The sequence below is a fragment of the Lissotriton vulgaris genome, chromosome 6, assembly GCF_964263255.1.
Source record: "Lissotriton vulgaris chromosome 6, aLisVul1.2, whole genome shotgun sequence".
Lineage (NCBI taxonomy): Eukaryota > Metazoa > Chordata > Amphibia > Caudata > Salamandridae > Lissotriton > Lissotriton vulgaris.
Genome location: NC_141694.1, coordinates 593,594,130 through 593,613,527, shown reverse-complemented (window position 1 = coordinate 593,613,527; position 19,398 = coordinate 593,594,130). Strand labels below are relative to the sequence as shown.

The 19,398-nt window shown below is 43.1% G+C and overlaps 1 protein-coding gene across 1 annotated transcript in view; it reads left to right on the top strand.

Moving 5' to 3' along the window:
• The window catches only part of RARS2 (arginyl-tRNA synthetase 2, mitochondrial), a 273,941-nt gene that overhangs the window by 101,774 nt on the left and 152,769 nt on the right, over window positions 1-19,398 (top strand). The window contains exon 9 of the mRNA XM_086926598.1: window positions 15,303-15,461. Coding sequence (XP_086782724.1) covers window positions 15,303-15,461 — 159 coding nt within the window. The remainder of the gene's footprint in view (window positions 1-15,302; window positions 15,462-19,398) is intronic.

Here is a 19,398-nt window from a genome sequence, read left to right as displayed (position 1 = left end):
AGTCCAATCGATCTTTTTAGAAGGAACAAGCGTTTTTAGTTTAGTCAAAATAGCCGCTGGGAGGTCTAAAATCATATCACACGGTTTGCATGCAGGCTCCCTATCTAAGTCAGCCTGATTTATCTCCTTCCAAGTTCCCCCAAACTTCGTTTGATCATTAGTTTTTTGAATCGACCTCCACATATCAGGCGGAAGAATTAACCCAAAGAAGAGATCAATATCAACAAGAGTCATAACACAAGAGGAAATAGCCCCCTCCACCCCTTCATAGAATGCAGCTGGATTTTTCCGAAGATCAGGCAAAGAATTTTTTAATGCCATAACATCTGCTCTATTCCAAGGCGTATATACCCAATTATATATAAAGTACCCCTTCGCATCCTTCGACGTTTTATCCTCATCTGTGCCATCCCCCTTAGGGGGAACATACAAAGGCGCAGCTTCACGCATAGGCATAACATGCACTTTAGAATTCTTATCTGAACCCCGAAGAGAACACTCCTTTGACTGCTCAGTGGACCCCGGCACGGACTCCTTATTCTTTTTCTGTTCTTCCCGTAACTTGGACGTCTCATCCCGCAGCTGGATCAGTTGCTTGAAAAAGGTATCGACATCTGCAAGGACAAATAAACCTTTATCCAAATTCTCACGATGAACCGACACAGCCTTAGGTTCTAAAGTCTCTGAATATTTACGAAATGTAGTAACAATTTCATCAGCAAGAGTAGTCAAAAAACACATCAATTCTCGTTCTGTCCATTTACCCCTCTCGGCAACAACATCAGACACAGTTACATAATTTAAATTCAATTTACGGGCCCAACTACGCAAGTCCGCGGCTTTCTCCGCAGATAACCTGACACTGGACTTATCCCCTTTTCCCGACTTATCCTGTCCTTCATCACCGGAATCCTCGGACGGAGCCGTAGGGTGGACATACGGAGGCGGGGAGCGATCTAGTAATGAAAAATCATCAATTTCATTATTAAGGACAGGATAAAGCGGACGACGAATAGGAAATTGACCAGTCGTTTGCAAATTACGTTCCCGTGCCTCCCTCTCTTTCTTCTCCTGCGCCTCCTTTTCCTCAAGCTGTAAAGCCTTATCCCGAGCAGCCTTGCGCTGCTCTTTGTCCGCCAAGGCAACCTCATGCTTCATACGCTCACGCACCGCTTTCTCCCACATTCGCACACAATCAAACATATCTTGTCTAGACCTGCGCTGAAACAAACATTGCTCCACAAACTGAACCTTTCGCAAATCAAACGACCCATGTAGTGGCCATTGCAACTCGGGATCGGTTCTGGTATACTTATGCCATAATTTACTGTACAGTATAGGGGGAAGGCCAAATTTTACATACATCTCACGGTTGGGAGTTCCCTCTGGAGGAGCCGGCTGAGATTCTGTTAACCTAATTGTGGTACCATTTCCAAGACAGCACATCCCTCGGAGTGTGCTTAAAACAGGCATGTTCAAAGAGTATCACGAAAACGTGATACCATATAAATGGCACTTACAATACTTCACACAAATGTGCCGCTCAGGGTACAAAACAAAATTAGAGAAACATCTCTACATGCCTGCCTATGTGAAGTGCACTACACATATAGGTTCAAAGTTCACAAAGTCAAAATGTTAGCTAACTCAAATCATAGTCACAATCATAGAACTTCAGTAAGCGTCCGTAGACTACCTTACCGATCACAAATCTTACCCAAATCTCAAAAGTCCAGATTCCAACTGCCAAGGTCTTTAATCGAATCGGCCAAACGGCACTATCCAGCAACGCAGACGATCAAGAACTCAGTCGGAGACCGGCGCCACCTGGAAGGCCAGATCAGAAGGAAAGGAAGAAAACACCGTGGGTGCCAAGGCTCGGGTCACTCAGTGGCAGCGTACGCGCCCATGGCGAGTTTCCGATCCTTCGTCACGACCTCTCCTTCGGGCATCCGAGTCGCCGATGAGTCCCTTCGTGGTCGCCAATTTGTGGTATCGGGTTCCCAAGGCCTACATGCTCCGTAGATAACCCACATACACCGAAAGAACTGTTGGAACAGAAACTGAAAAGTACAAAGAACAAGTTTATTAAGACCCCATGGGGTGGTGGTACATTCCTACAGCACCCTTCGGCAATGCAAGAAGTATCACACCGAACGTAGGTGCGAATCCTTCTTTTATACATTTTTACAGGTAATAAAAGGTAGGCGGTACGAGGTTACAGAGCTTTATGTACATATATGGTCATTTTTGGAGCACAGCCAACTCATGGGAGGGGTTACAACTCCACTGGTCAGTTTGGCGGAACATTCCTGAGGGGTGACTGGTCAGTTGGGACTGCGCATGTACAGGCTTGACCGTTACTAAAAATAGCCTGTTGCCGGGCAAACTCGGATGGTCAGCGGCACGGACAAAGGACTAAAGGCCATGCTGACCACGAGGCCGCTCATTCCCTAAAATGGCCGCCATAACATACAAAATGGCGTTTTCTAATATGGCCAAGTTAAGGGGAATAACGTGTAGCAAGCTAAGCGCTAACCCGGCCATTGTCAAATTACGACACCTTGGGCTAGCAAAGAGAGGTCTGTGCCTGTGGCTCCTGGATTGGGAAAAGTCGTTCCTAAGCCCCAGACCGAAGAAGTGACTCCAGGGGTCAGTCAGCGGACCCCTGGAGCCAGCACCTGGCACAACAAAGCTAAGTATCCATACTCAATAACTCATTAGCCACTTCTAGAGACTCACCAATCACTGCTGCTGGGCGCCCCAAGAGTTCGATCCTCAGCTGCAAAATGTTGCATCTGAGTCTGCTGGAACAAGGAGTATTGTCTGAGTCCAGATTGTCCGCGCAAGAGGTACACCAGCCTCCACCAAAGGATATTACTGGGACTGCCGTGGTTGGAGAACAGTAGCCCAGCCGCAGCTGGCCTTCAACTGTCTCAAAGTGCACTTCGAGGGACTCCATCCTCTCTGGCTAAAGTCGCCCCACCTGAATCATGGACCAAGGAATAACTGCAAAGGAACCCCCGTTGACCCCACAGCACCCGCAGCATCCTTGAGCATCTTCCATCTCCTCCATACACAATATCAGGACTACTCCATTGAATTCTGCGGCTTTCATGCTGTAAAGTTTGGAACAGGACTGGCAAAATGCTTTGGTGCCAGATAACTGTCCAAATACTCCTTATTGCCCCCACCCAGACCTTCTCTCTGTTGGATTTGGTTCCCCAAGTCAAGGCAAAGTAGTTGAACTCAACTCCTACAAACATTTGAAATGTTTGCAAACTTTACGGTTACCAATGCTTGTTTGGGGATACACTGAGATTTAAGATTTCCTTTTAAGAATCTGTATCTCCGTAACCCTATGGTGGCTTTTTCTCATCTTGGACACTTAAAAATCATAAACATGTGATCTACTTCTATAATTTGGTGTTGGATTTCTTTCCTTTTGTGTGGCTTTATTATTTTGTTGTTTGGTACTTTTAAATGCTTCACATTAGTTCCTTTGTTTAAGCCTTGCCACTAAGGTTTTACAAATAAACCTTACTGACCCGAAGATGGTTTTTGTGAGTGTATTATACGGTAATGACACAGCGCATACCATATAATACACCCAAATCCTCACAATCGTGTATGAACCATCTGAAATACTTACGTTCTTCAGAAATTCAAACATACATGTTAATTGTATCTTATCATGAGAATGAAATTGTCTTCAGTACTTCATCCTCCTTTGTCAACAGCTTTTGTATTGTGCAAGTGTGTCCCTTGCATTATCAGTTTGCATGTGTTCTGCTATCAAATAGCCTCGTTTTAGTTTTTTACATTTCTTAGGTGTTGAAAACAATCATTATTATGCAGAGTAATGGTGTGGTCCTCAAGTTGTCTCCCCGAAAATATGTCTAATGATTATCTTCCAACATTGTTATTTCCTTCCTGCAAATGATGATCCTGAATACTGTGTGGGAATTGTTGTTGCTGGAGACTCTGACAGCTGAAACATGACAAATACTGAGGTTCACCGTACAGCAAAAACTCTAAATTACACGGATATTTGTCCTAATAGATGAATTTGTGGTCTGGAGAAAGATTAAGTGAATGAAATGGACATCTGGTGTGAAGTATTTACATACACAGGGAGATACTGACCCTGATAGACACTCCACACAATGGTTGGGAAAGGCAATGTCTGAGCTCACACCAGCTGCACCCCCATCTGTGGTGATAGCTGCACCCTGTGGGTTGGACCAGCTCATAGATAGGCCTAGATGAGAGATGTGTGACTGCTATGTCTGACGCTGTGATAGTGAGGTGGCTGGTCTTCTTTAATGTAGCCCTATCAGAATGTAAATGTTACCTCATTGCGATGCTAATTCACTATCATTATCTCCCTGCTTATACTTTGTACCATGTTGCAATGCAATGTACTGGGGAATGTTAAGAGAGCATTTTCCTTTGTCTTGTTTAGATTACTGTCAAAATCAATCAATACAACTTTGAGCAACAAAAAAAAACAGCGATTGGTTGCTTATGATGCCTAGTGGCATGTAGTGCACATGGAAAGATCTTCAGCCAGACCCCCCAGGATATAGCGGCATGGAATAGCAAATTTAGCGGCACAAAAATGGAAATTTAGCGGCACAAATATGGAAATTTTGCGGCAATTTTGCGGCATTTTATGTGGCCATTTTTCCTACAACAAACACAGATATCTTAGTTTTTTTAGTTATTTAACAACGTGAATCTATGTATATTTGGTTTCTTTACAATGTAGACACTTTGGGGCAGATTTACAAGCCCCTTGCGCTGCTTTTTTGCGCTTGGTGCCACTGTACCTGCTGCACTAATGATGGCTATACCTATCGCCCCTTTTATTAGTAAGCACGTTAAATAGTACAGTGTATTTTGAACACAACCTGATATCCCACCGGATGCCCGTTCCATCCATCTACCCACCCACTCTTCATCCATCCATCCTTTCACCCACCCCCTCATCATCCATCCATTCCCTCATCATCCATCCATCCATCCATCCACCCTTCCCCTCATCATCCATCCTTTCACCCACCCCCTCATCAAACATCCATCCATCCATCCCCTCATCATCCATCCATCCATCCTTCCCCTCATCATCCATCCTTCCCCTCATCATCCATCCATCCTTTCAACCACCCATCCATCTATCCTTTCAACCACCCATCCATCCATCCTTCCCCTCTATCCATCCCCTCATCCATCCATCCATCCATCCTCTCATCCATCCTTCCCTTCATCCATCCATCCTTCCCCTCATCCATCCTTCCTTTCATCCATCATCCATCCTTCCCCTCATCCATCTTTCCCCTCATCCATCATCCAGCTACCCTTCCACCCATACATCCAGCTATTTAAATTTTCTCTCCATCCTTCCCCTCTCATCAATCCATCCATCCTCTCTCATTATCCATTTATTCAATCTTTCATTCATCCATTCAACCCATATCCTGGAGTACAGAAAGGTGCCCTTGCTTGTTTGCCTTCTATGGCCTGTAGTCCTTTTTTTAAATTGGAAAATTGATACTCTGCTAATTCTTTAATCTATAGAATAAAACCATGATTTCATAGTATGCTCATAGAGAGCCCAGCGTTTTTGCACTAAACTTCAGCTTTAAGGAGAAGCTTGCTACGATCCAATGCTAAAAATCGTACATGGATGGAGCACTTAGTGCAACATCTTTAAAGCAAGGTCAGACATTTTGCTAATACAATTCACATTAGAGTAGAAGTGCAAGCACATAGACAGTTCCGGGTGTGCATGCTGCAGATAATCTCTCAGCAATGCAAGATTAGAGTTAAAAAAAAATATATTAACAGATTTAAGGTAGCGTGTCTTTTGTTTTCAATTTAAATTGTTCTCCGTTTCTTTCCAAAATTGACTTGCTGACTGTGTTTAAATTTGCCAGGTCAGTAAATGAGCCTTCTCACAGGCCTAAGACTCGAAGTTCCTATTCCTGTCACTGCAAACCCTTTCACATTACTCTCGAAGGAGAACTGCTCTGTCCGATTCCTGCTCCATCCTCTGTGACAACAACCCATCCCCCCTCCCCTCCTGTTGATGTGCAAGGTGAGGGCTCCCATTGTCATTCTTGTGGGCCAGGAAGAGGTGCGAACGAGCGCAGTCCCGGGCAGCTCTGAATGACAAAGAGCCTAGACCTTCACACTGCCAGTTGCAGCCGAGCTGCTTTAACCCTCTGACCCCAGTGTCTGTATATCATCTACAGGTGTGGGGCAACCGGTGCATGTCTTTGGATAAAGCAGACCCCCCAGGATATAGCGAAAAATGCCACGATTTCTACAAAAATGCCGATTTCGCGGGCATTTTTGTAAAAATCGCGGCATTTTTAAAAAAGTGCCGATTTCGCGGCAAATCGCGAAATTGCGATATCCTGGAGGGTCTGTTCAGCACACTCATCATGCCTTCTTATGCCATGTGTCCAAATAAGAGAATCTAAAAATTTAAATTAATGTCTGAATCTCCGGGTTTCATAAAATGTGGAAGGCATCGGGTGGGTCAAAAATAATGTGTTGATCTAGGTCTGAAACAATGCTCGTATTGGGCCGATGGTGCCTATCTGGAAGTGGACATTTCTCTTCTAAATTCTTTGCAACACACCAGATTTGCCTAACTACCATAGCATTTTCTAAAGCTATACCAGTATAGATGGTATTAGATGGTCAAGACGTTACTTGTATAAAGGGCCTTTATGTGATCTGCCCATCTATCATTTGAAATAAAGTAATTGTTTGGGCAACAATATGCCTTGGTTCAATGTCCGATCAATGTTCAAAATGCTTTATCGTTGTCCGCTTTGATAGGCTCCATTACTTGCACCCAAGCATTTTCTTGATTATTTCTTTTTCTGTTGGTTATGTTATTAATCAACTGGTTCTTTGGGTATTTAACTTGTATGTCTTGTTTGCTTAAACGGCGTTTCTTTAAGGTGGATCTGAGATTTTTACGATGGATTCTTTTTGCGTTTGTTATTGATTTATCTGAGGTGCCTAGCATATCAGTAACTGGCCAATTTTCCAGAGATAATTTGTATTTGTATTTGTATAGCACGTAAATCACCCGTAGGTCTCAGAGCGCCTGCAGATGCTAGAAAGGAAAACCAGTACACCAGGTAGCTAAAAGAGCCATGTCTTTAGGAGTCTTCGAAATTTCATGTGGTTGGATTCGGTCCTGATGCTTAGGGGAAGGGCTTTCCAGGCGTCTGGGGCAAATTTGGAAAAGGACCTAGCACCATTTCTGACCGTGTGAACTTTGGGAACGGTGAGGAGACATTTGTTGGCGGACTGAAGGGGTCTGACTGGACAATGGTTTACAAGTTTCTTCTCTAGGTATTTAGGGCAGAGTCCATTGATGGTTTTGTGGACTAGGCAGCATACTTTGAAGTGTATGCGCTTCCTGATGGGGAGCCAGCGAAGAGTTCTAAGATTGGGCACGGATGGGGAGCGGGAAGGGAGATCAAGAACCATTCTGGCTGCTGTGTTCTGTAGGACCTTAAGTTTAGCAAGGAGACTCTCATTGATGGATGCAAGTAGAGTGTTCCCATAATCCAACCGGCTGATGATTAGACCTTGGACTAGGGGCATACGAGAGGAAAGGGGTATCCATTTGAAAATGTTTTTGAGGCTACACATCAGCCCGAAACTTGAGTGCACAATCTTGTTGACATGACTGGCCATGGACAGTTTGTCATCAATTGTCACTCCTAGGTTGCGAACCAAGGTCTTGGGAGTGGGACAGGGTCCTAGTGATGGATTTCACCATTTATCAGTCCAGTGTTTGTGGGCTTTTCCAAAAAGCACGATCTCGGTTTTACCGGCATTAAGCATTAAGAAGTTTTTCGTCATCCAGTCCTTGATAGAGATCATGCAATTCTGGCATCTCAGTTTGGTATTACAGGGGTCAGGGCCTAGGGTGATCAGTAGCTGCGTGTCGTCTGCATAGGACACTGTGTCGAAGCCATGGGTCCTTATTACCTGTGCTAAGGGGGAGACATATAGGTTAAACAAAGTGGGGCTCAAAATTGATCCCTGGGGACCCCCTTATTGTTAACTTGGCTATTAGAGGTGAAGGGCCCAGTTTGCACCTTTGAGCGCTGGTCGGTTAGGTAGCTTTTTGATCCAGAGTAGGGCTGGACCTTCGACACCCATCTCCAGCAGAAGCTCTAGGAGAATGCTGTGAGAGATGGTGTCGAAGGCCGCCGAGAGATCGAGCAGGACCAGGATGGCAGACTGTCCAGCATCGAGTGTCAGCCTGATATTATCCACAATCTCTATCAGTGCTGTTTCAGTGCCGTGGTGTGCCCTGAAACCAGACTGAGATGAGTCAAGCAGCTGGTTTGCCTCTAGGTGTCTGCACAGTTGCTTGGTAATTAGGGATTCCATGATTTTCACAAATATTGATAAGAGGGAAATAGGGCGGTAGTTGGATGGCAGTTTAGGGTCGGCAGAGGGTTTCTCTAGGATCGGTCTTATAATGGCCTGTTTCCAGTGAGAGGGGACAGAGGAATGGGATAGTGAGAGATTGAGTGTTTTTGTGAGATCAGCGATTAGTGCAGGCGCAATTTTAGCAAGAACTTGAGAATAGGCAGGGTCAGTAGGGGATCCAGATTTGATTTTGTTCAATGAATGAGCAACCTCAATATCTGAGAATGGCAGGAATTCTTTGAGGACTGCAGGACGTGGAGGAGGGGACGTGTCTGCCTTGTTGGGGGGAAAGTTGGTTGCCAGAGTATTGCTAATTGTGGGGAAGGATTCATGAATATTGTTGATTTTATCCTGAAAATAGGATGAAAGGGTGTTGACCCAGTCCTGGTATTCAACGGGAGGAGGCTGGCATGCCGGGGGGTTAGTAAAATCTTTAACAATTTTGTACAGTTTTCTGTGTGAGTTTGCTGCCAGCTTTAACCTGTTCCCCAAGTAGTTTTTTTTAGCTGCAGCTATCTCATTCATGTAATGTCTGTGTTCAGTTTTGTAGTTTTGTCTATCTGTTGGTTCCTTGGTAAGTCACCATTTGCGTTCGGCGGCCCTTGCTGTCTTTTTGGTTTTGTCTAAGTCAGGGGTGAACCATGGAGAGAGTTTGTAAGACCCCTTGGATACCTTTTTAGGGGCAATTAAGTCTAAGGTGGAGGAGATGGCGTGTTCTAGGTCGGTTGCTGCTTTATTGGGGTCAGTGTATTTAGTGATGGACAGGGGAGAGAAGTGGGTGGTGAAAGATTCAATGTCGATCTTGTTCCAAGGCCTGCTCCATTTTACATGGTTTTTAACTGGTTGTGTTGAGGTGGTGTGGATAAAGAACCTAATGACAAAGTGGTCTGACCATAGGACAGGGAGCGTTTGGTCGACTACCACTTTGGGTGAGTTCGTGAATAGGAGATCTAGTGTATGACCTGCAATGTGGGTAGGGCCGGTTGCTAGCATGTTTAGACCTAATGAATTAATGCTGGTTATGAGGTCACTGGTGTGAGGGTCTTGGGTTAGTTCCGCGTGAAAGTTAAAATCCACTACCAGGATAAAGTTGCCAGAGGCAAGGGTATGAGGGGCTAATATCTCTATGAGTTTGTTGGCGAAATTGATTTTGATGCCGGGGGGCCTGTAGAGGAGAGCAACTTTCCATAGCACACTAGTTCCCGTCGCGAGGTAGACGATACACAATTTGCCCCAGTTGTCCAAACAGGTCTCAATGACATGAAGTGAGAGGTTTGTCCTATAAATGATTGCAGTGCCACCTCCTCTTTTCCCAACTCTGTCCAGTCTGAATATCCTGTAGTCAGGAGGCAGGGCTACTTATGTCCGGTGAGGAGGAGTCGTGGAGCCAGGTTTCAGTCACCAGAAATATATCCGGTTTTTCGCAATCTAGTAGTGACCATATACCTAAGGCGTGCTTCGGGAGGGACCGAGCATTGCAATACAAACAGGTTAGTCTTGATGAGGGTGTGTCGGGATTGGTAGAGGGTTGTCGGCTGGGAGAGGGGTGTTTCTGGTCTTGGGGGTAACTATGATCAGGGTGGGGGGCAGTCTTCAAGGAGTGAAGCTCCTGACTCGTGTATTATATTAAGGCCATCTGCTGGTTGTATTAGGCACCCAAAGAAGAATTGAAGGGAAAAAGGGCGGGGTACCTGGCGACTGGCGACAGTCAGGCGCAGACGGGTTTGCCTTTGGCGCGCCGCTGCGTGCGTCCGCTCGGCGCAATCCCTTTTGAGAGGGAGTGGGTGGGACCGTGCAGCAGAGTGTGGAACGCTGACCTTGCGTTCCACACAGTAAGTGAGTGAGCCTCAGGGGTCCAAGATGGTGTATTGCCCCTTCATTCAATCGGCACAAGCCGCGACAGACCAGGGGGACACCAGGACGCTAGAGGTAACTGTGTGCAAGCTGCGCTGTGGTAGTTTCAGATTTAAAATACAGACCGAGTCGCTGTACACATAAAAGGATGTGCCAGTCAGAGCCCGGCTAAACAATTAAAATAAGCAGTAAGCAGTACTTTCCTTATGACTAGCGGTTAAAAGCATTTCTCACAAGCTCCTGGCGAGCGGGGTTACCTTTCCGAGCATTGGTTTGTGAAGATCTGCCAGGTAGATTCACCAGGTAGAACATACAGAATTGATTTGATGAACTGTTAGCAATTTAGAAGCCATTGTTCATGAGTAACTTCATCTGCTGTACCTATTGTTAAGCTTGAGGATTAAAAAAAAATCTGGTTCTTCAGTTTTGAGGCTTTGACCTTAAATTTACCATTCCATTTAACGATTTTAGATCATATTACAGTCATGTGATCATTAGTTAAGGTTTTATTAGTGATTAGCTTATAATAGTCAGGATAGAACAATATCTTTTGCGGATCATGGTCGATTCCCTTCCTTTTAATGATTTCAAAACATTTACATTTATGGAAATGTCTGTAATGTATAAAAGAATATTCAATTGTGGTTTGCGATATTTTTCCCTTAAATGTGGCTTTTGATGGTCAATTGACTGATAGTCTGCCAGTACGTGACTGATAGAGGCTAAAAAAAGATTGTAGGCGTATTTGCCAGTATAGGTGAACAGCGTATTTATGCCCTGAAGCATTAAGTATGGTGGTGGAATACTGTGAACTGTATCTGGAGAGTTATCGGACGTGCATTCTTAATTGGTGGAGGGAAACAATTCTGAGTTAAAATCATTGGTTTTATTGTATTTTTCTATGTTCACACCTAATTCTGCTAAAATTGAGTAATATTTGTCTGTGTGTCCTTTCGCAGGAATGGCATAAAATAGATATTTGCAATAAGAACTTTTATTTTATTGTGTCGACCTATTAAAACTGTTAACAAGTAATTCAATTTAGGTTTGATGATAGCATTCTTAATATTAAGATTGTTGTTGATTGAAGCCAGTAGTCCACCACTTGGTCTGCCCAATGTGTTTGTGGTTGCCAAAACCTCATGAGTTGTAAAATTGTGTAAGGAGAAAGTAGAAGATGTCCATGATTCTTGGATTCATATTACTTGAGATGTGTCATAAAAACTTAATACATTTGTTCCAGTGAGCTTTTTCTGTCTGTTTGTACCTGCAATGTTCCAGGAGTAAATGCGTAACTCACTGCCTTGATCACCAATATTTTCAATCCTACTAGGAATAATATAAGATATTCTCATTAACCAAGGAGTCTGTCTGTTCAGATTCCACTGAAATGGATACAAATCAATCATCTGAGAAGGATTTGTTAGTGGTATATCTTATGTTCATATGTTCGGACATAAGTGACATTTAAAGTTAGGTTTTGATCTGAAAATCCTATGAAGTGTCTATTAATCTTGCAAAATCATTGTGCTTTACAATTAAGTGTTTTGCATGTAGCTGTAAATTCTTTATTGGTTGAGAACCCTTCAACAAAACTCTTTTAATCATGTCAATGTAAAGTTAATCTTACAGGCCAAACTTTCTTAATGAGTAAAAATTATCCTCTAAACTAATTTTATCCAGAAAGGATCACTGCCCCTTTCTAAAATTTTAATAACGTAGGTTGGAGCCAATGTGCTTTATTGACCCCTAGTGTACACCCATATGCGAAGGAATTTCTTAGGAAATAACAACAAATGTCTTCCTCCACAGTATAGCTGTTTTTTAATCATATCAGGTTCTGACCACTGGTAATGAGCCGCCAAGGATATGTTTTCAAGATCTCCTGTACGGTGGCCTTGTGATCATAGCAAGACTCGGACAGTGCCAATTGCCAGTTGTTCTTGTCATTGCGGTAACATTGCTCAATTTAAAAAAAACATTGCAGAAATTCAGAGTTTCTGTATTTGCATACCTAAATAAGAAATATCTTGGTATTTAAACTTACTAAGGTTACTGAGACACACCTATGCTCCCAGTTTGTGTAACTCCCGACCTGGAGCACCGAGCTATTATGACCCAAACATAGGTCTTCCTGTTGCATTTTATTACACTAAGATTGCTTAGCTGGAATAAAGGACATGGGTCTGAGTTACCACAGGAGGTTTCAGAGAAAAAGAAATCGCAGTGGCCTGAGCCTGTTTTTGTCACAAGGGCGACACAGAAGTGGGTATTATGCATGACCACGGTATCCACTGGGGGGTATCCTCCCAAAGACGATATTGCAATAGTAGGAGATCCATTTAAATTTGCACCCAAATCTTAACCTGCTCACATCAGACTCTGGAGCTGTTCCAAAAAATGGCTTTGACACTTTGTTCAGATTGGCAATGCAGGCAACTGAGCTCAACAGCCATTCCTAGTTGGGGTGATACCTGACTTGGTGAGGACACTGCTCAGAGGGCTCATCTTCTGGCGTTACAGGTCTTGGGAATAAAGCAGACCTCAGGGATGTTATAGATTTATTCAACCAGGAGTCAAATTAATCTGGCCTGTCCTTGCTGTCAGGATTTCTGCCTTTAGGGCTGCATGACTCTAGTTTCCTCCTGATAATTGCAATTTTGTGAAAATGTAATGCGATCTCCTGAAGAACTGAAAGTCTTTCACGTCTGTTGGAAAGCAGGAGGACGTCAAGTTTGTTTAGTAGAAAATGTGCCATGTAGAGTTGTTCCATCATACTAATTCTCCAGCTGAATGCCGTCTAGGTAAATGTTGAGGGCATCTGCCCTGGGCTGAAGGTGAGCCAAACAGTAGACACTGAAAGAACTAGGTCTTGCCTCTCAGATTACAGGAACAGGTGAATAAAAAGCGGGGATCATTGAAGTCAAGCCTGACCACTCTGGTTAGCCCTCGTTACGCTTTCACACTAGCACACAAAATAGTGGTCCACGTTGGTGTGGTGGGGCGTATGAGTGAAGAGTTTTCCCCCAAGATGTCGCAAAAGTACCTGGCATCCAAGCTGGCAGAAGCAATGGGTTGTTTGTGTCTACGTGGTGTGCTAGAATGTAAAAGAAGTGTAAACATCAGAGTTAAGAATGGATATCCGGTGCTATGACACATTTTTATCACTAATTATGGTAGACCTCAAAGAATTAGGGGGACTGTTTATAACCCCAGGTAATTGATATGCTAGCAAAGTATTTAAGGAGACAAATGTAATACATTGTCGTGAAGAAGGTATTTGGATTACTTAGGTAACTGTGGGTATGCTGATTATGTAATCGAATAGGTGAGTAGATGTGAACTGCGTATTTCAAAATTGTGACCAAGACCTCTAATGTAAAATGACTTCTTAGAGCCACCTGTACTCGATTCTCGAAACCCATCTGTTTCTTAGTCGTTGTACTGCAATAAATAACACGAGCCACACACGAGGAGATATCGTTGTGCAGGAGACACTGTTGACAAGTTAACAATATAAGGTGGGTAGGAACTTAATTTAAACAAAAAACATATCAGAAACTCACAGTAAAACAATAAACATATACAGTGTTGAAGAATATGCACTAAATAACTTAGTCATTTTTATTTCATCTGGAAGCCACTCTATAAAGTTTGGAGGGTCCCTCCCCTCAGCGTTGGCTTGCACTGCAGAGGCAGATCTTTATTGCAAAAGTTAGTTTGGAGATATTCCCTCTGTTTAGAAACATTAGTCTAGATTTCACGTGATAACTGCAATTTACAGTGAGAAGGACTGTCGCTAAAAATATGGTACATGTCACCACTGTATGGAAGTGAGCCACGAGTTTAGATTTATCTGTCCTTGAAGGGTGGAGAACCGCTATTGTCTTAAAAAGCTTACTTTTGTGAAGATGCTGCAGAGGCACATTGCCATATTTAGTGTTCTTCTCAACAAACAATTCCTGAAGTAAGCTTTGACAATTCAAGCCATCTATGGGAAGAGCAGGAGCGCAATAAAAGAACTTGGCTATGGCGCAGGGTTGGAGTAGTTTCTGAGGACCTGGGACCCTGGTGATAAACGACAGTGCCCACCTCGGATACTGCCCTGCAACTACAGACCAGCTTAGTGTAAGAATGAAACGAAGACACTGGAATCCAAGGTATGGTGACAGGAACATCCATACAACACTTGAAACCTTGGAAGTTATATATTATACCCACGTGTTTAATTATTATTTTTTAAACCCTTGTTGATGCAAAGTGCAGCATTATCTTTTGGTTGCTTTCTATCCTCTGCATTTTTAAAATAGATTCAGCTTCTCTACATTCCTGAATGTTTTGAGTTGGATGACTTGTAAGAGCTTTAAATTGCTCCTTCTAATAGCTTACACACATGCTGGCAGATCTCTCTGCAGGGAACATGGGACAAAAATACTCTCACCTAGCCATTGCTTGCATCTTTAGTTCCAGATTAATTCACCAAACAAGAGGTCTCGAAATGAAGGTCTCAGATTACATTTGACGTAGATTGATGCTAAAATGATTTTTTACAGCTGATTTTATTAGCTATTTTAATAGCTTGCAACATTGAGCTTGTATTGTAACTAATAACCTGTTTACATTTTTATAATTTTCTCTCTACTATTATAAGGTCTTCATTAGGTTAGTGTTGGCTATGTTGCAAGTGTGGATCTGGCGACGTTCGCCTCGTAACTACTATTAAGTAACAGAAATCAAAACCATAAGCAGCTTTTGAAATGCATGCTCTTCTTCAGATTGTGTCACCCTTCATGAAATGTTGTGGATTCATAGTCATTGACTTTGTACTGTATGGTAGAGTTTGGATCCAGTTGTGGGTTACCCATCAGGAAGCACCTAATCTTCTTGGCAAAACTAACCTTTGTACGTTTAATCCAATTTCCTCTGGAGCAGCGGCACAGGACGTTTCATGTTTTGTATTCCCTTCTGTCTTTTAGATATATGTACAGGTCAATAAAGCCTCCGAAGAAGATGAAAGTATTAAGAATGCGGCACATGAATTTCTCCGAAAGCTTGAAGGAGGTGACTCGCAGGCACTCGCTATCTGGCAACGCTTCAGGGATTTCAGCATCAATGAGTATATTAGGACTTATAAGGTACATAGAATGTTCATTGGACTGCTTTCAGATTCAGACAACCTCTAGACCTGCATTCTCCTTACACGTGTTTATTTAGCTCATAGTTGGTTTTAGGATGAGGCTACACTGCCTGTCAATCAAAGGCATCACCAAGAGAAGGATGTACTGCCACATTGTTTCTACAAGCAGCAACTGGAGCTCTTGGGCCAATGTGGGGTTTTAGGGGACCAGGATATTGTCACTTGTCTGGCGGGGGCTTACAACCTTGTACCCAACCTATCTCTTTTAGTACAGTGTACACAACATTGCTACCAGTCTACAGGGGTTATCCAGAACATATGGTATATGGAGTACTGTCATGCTTGTACAAGTTCTGTCGCGCTCTGAGTGTCGCAAACTCCAGACTCTCCTCTCACTGAACCAGCTGAAGTTCTGTCTCTTTGCTCCAACAAGGAGTTCTTGAATCCTGTTTCGACACACCAAGTATAAGAACAAAGGAAACATTCTCACTTTGCCCAAGAATAGCATGACACATAATAGACATCATCTCATCAAAAGTCAGCACAATTCCTCAGCTAATGGCATACCTTTAGGAAGCTCATCACAAACTCCAAAAAGATTATGTAGATTTGGTGTTTATTGCTATCGTTTTCTCCTCGATCGCTAAATGCAGCCTAACAACTCTGTTACCTTGGTTTGTGACTGTTAACTCAGAAGTTGCTGAATTCCACAATCAATCCCCCTGTAAGGCAAGCTTTGCCCATTCTATTGTTTTCATGTTTGAGGTGTATGATTAGTGGTGCTTATACCGTTCTGAGAAATCTGCCTCTTGCTCCAGTGTGTCACACCATTTGATTCCTTGAACTGAATTGGGCTGCATAGTGCATACCAGAGCATCCATCCATTAGGAATTAATTTTCTCTATGAGTTGTGATTTATCCTTTGTTATAGTGGACAGTTCAGGAATCCTTTGCTAGGGTGAGCCTGGTAAAACTTCAAATTGCACGCTTCATTGTTTCATATGGTGCTGTATGGACCAACAAAAGGATGTTTGAAGCTCAGGTTGGTTAAACTGGTCAGTATGTTCCACCACTGACTGACTTTACTGTGCCTAATCTGTTTTGTTGTGACCCAGACCAGCTAATAGCTTTGACAACAAGAATCAAGTCCTACTTTGACCACACTAACTCGCTCTATCTTGGCTTGCCAAAAGACCTATGTGTATTCTTCCGAAAGTTCTAAATTGCTGCATCCAATTTCTTGATCTAGGGGACCCTTTCGCATGAGATACCATTCATTAGCCTGTGTCGTAAAATATATGTGCATCCCTCCGCGGTCTCTGCATTGCAAAGCCTTTGTGCTAGGGGAGCAAATAACTCCTGTTTGATTATGCCAAAGGCGTAGAACCTGTTTGGGGAACCCAAGGCAACCATAGGTTACTGGGCCTCAATTGTGAGGGTTGAACCCGTTTTTCAGTGATGTCCCGGGACCTAACCTACTATGATCTTTGCTAATGGAGCACCAAGTACACCTATTAAGTACTTGTCCCTCAGAGTAGCGAGGTTAGCAGTCCAAGACTAACATTCATCTCAATAACTCTTAATATGAAATATTCAGACCAATACAGGTCTTTCTTTACTTATTAAAAGAATAATTACTTTAATATGTCAGTTATTCAACATAACACTAAACAAGCAGGTTGAAGAAATACATGTTATAACTCCCGTACCACTAGCAAGGCATTTAAAGTGGTATGCAGAGAGCAATTCCCGTTTGCAGGCTCACAGTAGCAGATGCAAGCAGATTAGGGTCTGTGTTTCCGAGGTCTGTCTCTTGCTTTTGTAGCATACTTGGTAATATTTTTAGAATCAACAGGTCTCTGGAGTACATTTAGACTATCTAACAGTGTCCGTGCCTGCAGATTTGTCTGCGCTTTGCTGTGGGAATTCAACCATGAGGACCCGCCATTGTTGTTCAGCATGGTCAGAACTGGTGCTTCCTAGACACAGGTGGTAAGATTTCAGTTGCTGTGGTCTCATTAGGGAGGAGGATGCAACCTACTGTTCTTGCAAAAACAAAACCCCCCACTCAATTGGAGAGAAAGAGCCCACCCACGCGTCCGCTGGAAAATTCAGAGGAGTCCAAACGGGACTAGAGCTGGTCCCTTGAGTTTCCAATCCGGGGTCCTTGTCCCATCACCAGAGGACAAAGGATACATGTATTTTTATGCATAACAGATTGGAGAGTGACTGACGCTACTGGTTCATTATTCCCTATTCTGAGTTGCTGCACTCTGAATCATGTGCACACAATACATGGGGCATGGTGCACTAATGCAAATAGGCAGGTGCACAATTTGCAGCCACATTTTGTGGCCTGACTTAATCAGGTGGCCCTATATGCTCAAGTGAATGGATGCCAAGAGGGAGCCTCGCTGAATCTAATTTTCACACAGCATCACTCTTTTAATTATAGTTAGCTATAAAGTTGTCTGAATTCAAAAGTCCTCTTTCAGCTCCTTGCCACGTAGTCAAAATGAGCAAGAAATGGCATGATATTTCTAATGGTGCTATGTATCTCTATTTAATACACTCCAAGCACACATTGTATAGATTGTATAGTATGAAGCACCAGCAGTTAACTTTCTGTGGTTTTAAACACTCTTGGTAAATGAACAGAGACCAGTGGAAGGGAATCGAAGAAAATTCTATTGGGCAATAAAGAAAGAAGAGGAATTTGCTCATGTGTTCGTCATTTACAGATAGCTCATCTGTACTGCAATAATCATGCCTTTTTGTGTGTAGGTTTGAACACATTATTATTCAAATGCTCTGCTCAAACAGATGTGTCGGACACAGATATAGATCCCAGGGTGGCGCAAAAAAGAAAGTAACCCTCTTACGATTCTGTGGTTTCACGTAGTAGGACACATCTGACCTTTATCCAGTTGTTACCAAGTCCTAATAGTCCATAAATCTAACCCCATGCAACTGACCATGCACACAAAACTGCCCCTTTTGTTACTTATTCAACAAAAAAATCAGTGAACATACAGAAGCGTTGACACCAACCGTTGTCCCAAAGGAGCACATCAGCATGGTACTGCCTTCATGGCAAAGACTTCTGCTGGTTTTCCATACATCCTGAAATAGATTTAAAACCTCCCATCCAAGCCCTTATATTTTCTTATCTGGGTGAAAGCACTGCGTTGGTTCCAGTTCTCCAAGACGCCATAATGGCTGCTCTGTAAGACATTCTACATAATACATCTAGTCTCATATAGGGCCTTGAATGCCTGCATCGTTTGGAAGGTTCCCCATTCCTGTCTTGCTGACACACTAACCACCTCTGGCATGACACACCAACAACTAAGACACCAGAAGGCTGCAGACAAAGACATTTGAGAAAAAGGAAGGTGATGTAATGGGCCTTCTCCGTCTATACACCCAGGACCTAGAACACTCCTGCAGTCGTCAATAGCCTCAATCCTCCCCAGTTCAGTAGAGAGCTCAAAGCTCACTTCTCCTAAGGAAACAGCATCTTGAGACATTTGAAAGCCCTTTTTTCTACATGAGTTTGTGTCCCCTCCCCTCTCTAAAGAATCTTAACTGTAGTCTTGGCCATTGTGCTCATACAGGGCTCCCTTACCCCTGGATAGGTTGGCTCTATTCAGATACCCACATACAGGTAAGGCTTTTCTGTAAACTGGTTTTAGTTTGGATAAATTAGACACAATAAGATCACACAATAATTTCAATATCCTTCAACTGATACCATCTATAAAAGGAATAGGTATTTTTTTAATATAGGAAAAGGTAGTGGAGCTAAAGCATGACATTCAAAACTCAGTCAGAAGTATATAGGGCCTGATTTATATGTTGACTCCTCATCACAATGGCAACGAAGTTCCATCCCCACCAACAGGGTTCCTCCCGCCCAATTGTGATGCCGGCAG